General features: G+C 34.3%; 1 protein-coding gene across 4 annotated transcripts; it reads right to left on the bottom strand.

Moving 5' to 3' along the window:
• Window positions 1-628: 628 nt before the first annotated feature.
• LOC111403326 lies at window positions 629-6,375 on the bottom strand. Of its 4 annotated transcripts, none has more exons than XM_023031782.1 (6): window positions 6,231-6,375; window positions 5,710-6,118; window positions 4,428-4,527; window positions 4,176-4,320; window positions 1,123-1,218; window positions 629-983 (listed from the first exon to the last, which is right to left on the bottom strand). In XM_023031782.1, the coding sequence occupies exons 1-6, from the start codon at window positions 6,348-6,350 to the stop codon at window positions 837-839; spliced, it is 1,017 nt and encodes a 338-aa protein (XP_022887550.1). In that variant the 5' UTR covers window positions 6,351-6,375; the 3' UTR covers window positions 629-836. The 4 variants fall into 4 exon arrangements, with proteins under 4 accessions (XP_022887550.1, XP_022887551.1, XP_022887552.1 ...); XM_023031783.1 differs by having other exon boundaries at window positions 629-969; XM_023031784.1 differs by having other exon boundaries at window positions 5,710-6,109.
• Window positions 6,376-7,344: the final 969 nt, after the last annotated feature.

Raw genomic sequence — 7,344 nt, 5'->3', positions numbered from 1 at the left:
ATAGTTATCAATGTGAAATTTCTCGACGGGTCTCCAATATTTTGTTCTATAACAAAACATCCAGGTATTCATTCAAGTGTCGCTACACTTTAACTCGTGAGATCAGCTACTTACTTCACAAGTAAGAAATGCCACACGTGATGGTCTATCCGTAATAACGATATCTGTATCTTGTCATTACTTATGACCACGGATGATTTAAGATTCAATCATATGTAACTTGTATCTCACAATCACAACTCCTTGTGATTAAAAAATTACTAAGATTTGAATGTACGAACTCTATTATTTAATTCAATTGAATATTAATTAATTAAATAACGTATCTACCATAAATCGCATCAACTATATATTAAAAGCGTTTATGTCCAAAGTTGATTGGACCTAGGACATCACACTTACATTTTCGATGGTTTAAAGTGCAATAAGGGATTTTGGCCTTTTCTTTAATGTTATTAGAAAATCAATAGTCGGCATGGACTAATTTGATATAGCCTAAGTCATGTCGACCATAACTTTTTAATGCTCTTTTCGAATTTTTAGTATAAAATATTACTTTTTCTTGACAACAAGTCTTCACTTATGGCCAAGAAATGTAAACTATTTTTAAGCTCAGCATCACATACAGTTAATCGAGAAGCCAAGGCTCGGCCTCAAGAAAATAGCAAGCACGACAGAACAATTATGACAGCAGAGAAGTCCAAGGCAAGTTCCACCGTACAGAGTAAATAATTTACATTTCAATTTAGCAAGAAGTAATTCACTACACAAGATAAGTCCATTATCATATCAACTTGTAAAAATCACCTGTATTTCAATCAAACCAAGCTTTCACTTCAAATCCTCTTGGTCTTCAAGGGAACGCTTGCGTGCCCGCAAGTTAAGCTTAAGGCTTTCGGGTAGAGGTGGTGTTCTTCCTCGACGGAATAGAACTGCAAGTGCCCTATTCTTTCGGCAAAGATCGAAAACCTGTAGCATAAGTACTTTTTTCTTACTATGAAGTGGAAGGTTACTTATTTGAAAGTAACTCTTACCTTGCTGTCATTTCCAATTTTGATCGATAAAAGAAGTTTAAAACTTATAAGTAACTTTTAAGCTCAGCTATGCATGCTCAATTCTTACCGATGAGGCTTCTATCTCCGCAACACCTTCACAATCTTGACCTCCTCCTTGAAGCAAATCACAGTATCTTGCAGCTTCATTTTCATCTTCAAATACCTATATCAGATAGAATGTTTCAGAGGCCAAAATCCTACGCTTCTACAATTTAGATATAATAAAAGAATACTTGAAACCAGTTGGACCATTTATCAAAGACAGATCACACAGACGAACCATGTTGGAATCATTTACCAAATATTCAAATGACAACCGGATTCTGGCCTAGCAAAACACTAAAGAAAGTCAAATCCAAAAAAATAAGCAAAAAAAATTATATGTATTGGTATACAACATTAAAGTTCTCCCTCCAAAACTAGCCACACGGAGCAATGGCGTGGTGAGGAATCCCACATACTTCAGTCACTTTTCTTATCCACCAACCAATCACATTTTTTAGTATCCTCACCTGCTCTTTTATGCACACCATCTAACACATACTATCCTCCTCCTAAGATTGTCTGCTGTCAGAATAGATTATTTATCAGCAACAAAGAAATTAAATTGTTTTGGAGCCTTGCACCATAAAATGACTTATTTTCCTAGTAAGGTAGAAGTTACATTCAAAATAAGGAACTTATTTCCCACTTTGTCCAACAAAAAAAATTATTATAAGTTAAAACTTACTTGTATACTATACAATAAACTAAAAAAATTTTCACGCTAGCTCAATATGCAATGCAGTTGATGGCCTTGTTTCCGTCATTTGTTTACTGTTCATAATTTATTTAAGTAGGATATAGAGGAAAAGCTTTAGCAGAGTCAAGTTTAAAACATCGATCAAAGGAGGTTCTAAGAGACAAATATAGGCTCACCACTAACATGATCCAAGCGTAATTTTTTTGTATAAAGGAGCCAAGTTCGAAGGGACTGTGGTAGAAATCGGCTAGGTTTATTCCCAAAAGTTCTAGCTAAACTAGGTTTTTCACGAGAACAAATTTAACCTTTACTAAGTTAACAAATAAACAACCTTATTCCTAAAAATTTAAGTCAAACCACATGGCGGCCAAGATGTGTCTATTTTTTGCAAAATCACCTACCAAAATTCATTAGTGTGTGTAAATTTTGCCAATCTGATCTACATTTTGCGGTTCTAGAAGTTCGATGTTGGAAATCTTCTTTGAGATCTAGTGGGAAGAATGAGAATTTTCGTTGCCATTCTCATAACTGTTTTTAAAGTTTGACCCCTTCAGAATCACGTTCCAGATTAGAAGAATTTATCCTCAGTAAATCGGCATGTTGACAGTCAACATTATGTTGTCAACAATTAAAAGCAAGAATTTTCTAGTTACCATAATGTGGGTTCCTTGTACCGACCTTCACTCCTATAAAAAGGGATAAATAATAACTATTGTCAACTCTCCAGTATCACAGGAAGCGTTCTAATGGCAATTCCAGTTGGAAGGACAATGAGTGAAAGTAGGAAACGAGAGATGAAGAGCCTTTACATGGAAAGTCTCATCACTGGGAAGTTTCGTGAGAATCTTCCATTGGATGTTTTGCAAGATCTCTACACGTATGCAGCCATGGTTCGTGAGGAAATCAATAGGGAAATACAGCGACGTGAGTCTAAGGAAAAAGCAACATCTAGCAAGAACTGAAGCTCTTTCATAGAAATGAAAAATAAAAGAAATAAGGGCATTGTAATACTTTTGCTGGATTAATAAAACGGAGTTTCATTTAAAATTATTTTGTTTATGATTATGCATCTATCTTCAAACATTTTGATTTTTGGTGGATGCTTTGAAGCCTTAATGTTTCATTCTTTATTAAGAATATCTCGTTTCATAGTTATGAAATCAAGTCAAATTGTTGAAATTTATTAGTAAATATTTTAAGGTAGACCATAAATGAGGATGTATACCAGAAAATTACAGTGCTTTTGGTTCTATTAAGCATTCATTATTTTGTATACCACAATTAATAAAGGCTTGTAGATGTTCTTATTTGCTCAATCAAGTTTACCAGCGAAATATTTGTTGTAACGATCTATTTGGTTGAAAGATGATTGTATAACCAAATCAAATACAATGTTGTTAATTCCTGTGATAACGTGTACAATTATTTGGTGATAAACAATCTCAATTATGACCATTTACTAACAAATATGTTCAGGATTGAGCTTCAATTGATATAGACAAAAAGAACATATTTGAGACTATGTTTTATAAAGCTTGAGATTTAATTATGAATTCTGTTTATGGTAAAATGAGGTACGCCTATTCTTGAAATGATTTGTAAAATTCCTTACATGGATATTCTGGATGTCATTGGTAAAATCTTTGACATTAGTTTGCCATTGCCATTTACCAACACTATCTTGCTAGTCAAATAATGGAACTTAATGAGGTTGCAATATATTAACTTGTTAAATTAAAATGCTTAATGTGCCATTAGTGGATTTAAGATTAAGATTTATGGTTCGAATGGCAACAAAGGTCAATGGCATAAATGATTGATTGTATTGTATTTCTTTAAAAAGACTAAAGGCACAATTTTATTTCTAAATTTTGAAAATTTACTATGAGCTTGTTTGGTAGAGATTTTGATAATTGATTTTTTGATCGTTAGAGATAAAGTGGGTCCTACCTGTGAGAGAAGAATTCAAAAATGATGGCTAGAATAGTGAAATAACGGTCAAAAAATTGATTTTAATTAGCTTTTAATCCGTAACAAACAAGAACTATATCTATTCTGTGTAATTCTTATAAAATAAGCTGTCCCCTCATGATTAGCGAAGTCTTATGTGTGTAATTTATTTTCTAATGTTAAACGGAAATATGTGTAATCATGATGGATACCGAGTATGAAAAATAATATCAAACTTTTTGCAAGATACTATAGAACCTCACTTAGAACTAATGATGACCAAAAAAATCCCTATAACTGTTGATGTGCTGCTCAAAAAAGTAACTTCGCAGTTTGTTAAATATCTTGCAAAAGTTCAAAAGTAAAATTTTTAATAAAGCCTTGCAATATCAAACGAAAAGAAATCAAGCAATGCTAATACAACTTACAAGTATGCCCTCTCGAACATCCTCAACAAGCATCTGAAATTTGTTACCAGTCCCTGACTGCTTGGAGTGATTTCTCCTCTGCTTGGAGTGATTTCTCCTCTTCCCCCCTTTGGAAAACAAAATTCCAAGCTCTCGTTCTACTTCACTGTATTAAAAATAATAATAATAATAATAAAACATCGAGCAAGACAGGAAGGAAATTGTTTTAACAAAAAAATAATAATAATAATAAAATATTGAAACTCAAATCACCTGCGATTTCTACGAGTCTTCATTGTGCATAACTGGTTTTCCATGTGAGTTAATACATAAACAGATTTTGGCGTCTCTCTCCAAGGGTTCGCCTCTAGTACTGGATAGGAACATGGGGAAAAAAAAAAGTGTTCAGTGAAAATTTTGCAAACTGCATTTTTTGATGACATGAAGCTTAATGAAATTGGTCTAAAAAAAAATCCTCCAGTAAAAAGCACTGGAACCACGTGCGAACCCATTCTATAGGACACTCGAAATAATTCAGTTCTTTGCAATTCCCTGCACGCATGCAAGCTCACTAAACAACACGAGAAGCGGGAGTGTTCAGTGAAAATTTTGCAAACTGCATTTTTTGATGACATGAAGCTTAATGAAATTGGTCTAAAAAAAAATCCTCCAGTAAAAAGCACTGGAACCACGTGCGAACCCATTCTATAGGACACTCGAAATAATTCAGTTCTTTGCAATTCCCTGCACGCATGCAAGCTCACTAAACAACACGAGAAGCGGGGGCAGTTAGATAGATGTAAGGTCGAGGATGCGCAGTTTACTGAAGAATTAGTTTTCCATTTTATTCAGCAGAAATGGGTGATTCTTCAGACTTCAGTCATTGGGCGTCAACGATAAAATGTGTAGTCAAAATGGGAAATCAATCAATCACTAAAAATATAAATTGACCGAGAGTCTTGGGAGTTTTTGATTCATTATAGATACTGCAGCATTTTTGCAGTTTTTTATCCATCATTATGCTTTGTGAAAAGACAACGCTCTAGCTTTTCACATACTCCAAATTATCAAATTTTACTTCTAAAATTCAGAGACCTAATTAAACCTCTGGCTTATCCACCAATGTTAACGACTAACTACATAATATCACTCAAGGCAAAATTGCTTCTACATTTCACAACTATGTGTTTCAATATGGCTGTCAGAACTCACATATATAAAAGCTGCAATGACCAGAGAAAATTTTGGTTAAATCGTAAAAATCAAATGGAGTTGGTGTAGCCTTTTACCAATGAAGTAAAGAGTATAGACACCGTCTATAGTTAAAATACAACATGTCAAACTCACTGAAAATTGCTTAAAGAGTACAGCCATACGCTGTTCATTCAAGAAAATAAATAAACAGATTAGAATCATACTTCCACAGCTGTATGTACTATGTACTGTTAATTCAAGAAAGAATGCTCCAGTGATTAACCAAATGGCAGTACGAATGCAAAACAAATCAGGGGCTAAAATTTCTGGGAAACAAATCGAGAAACTGAAGAGAATTTACCGTCATAGCTACTGCTATCAAACGTCTGGTGAAGGTGTCTACGCATGTCGTAAGCGCGTGAAGACACCTGCTTAACAAACTCGTTGGAACTCCCGGGAATTGTACCGTCCATGTGCAGCGCCCTCTCCAATTCCTCGTCTCTCCGACCATTTTCGTCCTCTCTCTCGTCTCCTCCTCCGCTCACTTTACAGTAAATTTCTACTCTTTGCCTTCTTTTACAAGAGCATAAGGGAGAAGAAATAAGAAGGTTATTAATTGGCTTGATGTATGCAGACGATAGAGCGATTTGCCGCCGCCGGTGGTGATGGCGGCTGCGGAGGGGAGTGGTGGGAGGGAGTACTATAGATGTCGATACTGTTGACAAAGAATCCATGTGATTCCTCCTCCTTCTTCTATAACCCTGTAATTTCTTAGTGAATATATATACACAGCAACTGTAATCAGATATGGGGAGATTGAGAGGAAGAGGGAGATTAAACTGTAGAATCTTGTGAATGTGAATCTTCTGTTTACGCTGGTACCTGAAAATCTGCAGATTTTTTTTCTGGAGTTCGTTTCAAGGGTGGGTCCGGTCTAATTGGACGGGTTCTGATGTCGGAGCTCCAAATCAAATTGGAACCGCTGTGCCGGGATGACCACATTGTTAACCAAATATATACACGGAGGGTGGAAATTATTTTATTCACGAGGGACCTAAGTCGACCATGTGAAGGTGCTGTCACTCGAAGTGTCAATGGCGTGAATCATCTGGCTTCTTCTAAATGTACAACACTTATTACTCTATACCCCTCTCACAATGAGAGAGTTCATAAATATAATATTCATATGTCCCTTACATCGTAACAGGATTGTATACCATAGTGTACAATAAGATTTATTGAAATTGGAAAGGGTAACCCTATTTTTTTTTTCCGATTGTTATCAATATTGGAACAAGGATAAATAAAGTTTATGTTTAATGCAATATCATTAAATTTATTTTTTTATATTTTGTTTCCAATTGGACATCTTTTCAATATTTTACACATAAGCTCATAATTTTTCTTACTTCTAATCATACATTATCTAAAAAATCATTTATTCTCAAAAAACCTACATCAAATGGGACAAAAAAGTTTCAAATTTTAAAATCAACTCGAATGCTGACATGAAAAAGTTTTCTTCTCGAGCCATATAGTCAAATTGGTAATAAAAAAATCAAATAATCTAACAAATAAGAAGTTGAGGAAATTGCGGACATTGTCCAATTTTGACACGCCGTTTTGAAAATGATAGTTGAAAGGTTTGCATCTTAATTCTCATCTAGATCTCAAAATCATTTCTTTTTCCCTCTATTATAAATTTTTTTAATCTCTCATTCAACCCGAACCCAAACTAATCGTTCATTCACCGATTTCTCGCCCATAAAAATTGTCACCATAAGGCCTTTTGTCATGAGAAAAGACCCAAATCAGAGGGGTACTTTTTAAAATAACCAAGTCAAAACATTAAATTTCCACATTTACGAACTTTTTTTTGTCATTCACCAAAAAGGTCTTTTGAAAATTAAATGTCATTTTTATCCTTATTATTTGATGTAATTACAAAAACATATCATTTGCCCAAAATACAATAATACCCTCTTTAAAAAATTAA

Source organism: Olea europaea, chromosome 11 (assembly GCF_002742605.1).
Source record: "Olea europaea var. sylvestris chromosome 11, O_europaea_v1, whole genome shotgun sequence".
Classification (NCBI taxonomy): domain Eukaryota; kingdom Viridiplantae; phylum Streptophyta; class Magnoliopsida; order Lamiales; family Oleaceae; genus Olea; species Olea europaea.
Note: the sequence above shows the minus strand (reverse complement) of the source record. Positions and strands in the feature narration are given on the sequence as shown.

What these genes read in the sequence shown, in the direction of transcription:
- LOC111403326 (XM_023031782.1), bottom strand. Translation starts at nt 6,350, where the DNA reads ATGTGGTCATCCCGGCACAGCGGTTCCAATTTGATTTGGAGCTCCGAC. An exon ending in TGATAGCAGTAGCTATGACG is followed by an intron (nt 4,528 to 5,709) that starts GTAAATTCTCTT and finishes GTTCCTATCCAG; the next exon opens with TACTAGAGGCGAACCCTTGG. An exon ending in CGGAGATAGAAGCCTCATCG is followed by an intron (nt 984 to 1,122) that starts GTAAGAATTGAG and finishes GTAAGAAAAAAG; the next exon opens with TACTTATGCTACAGGTTTTC.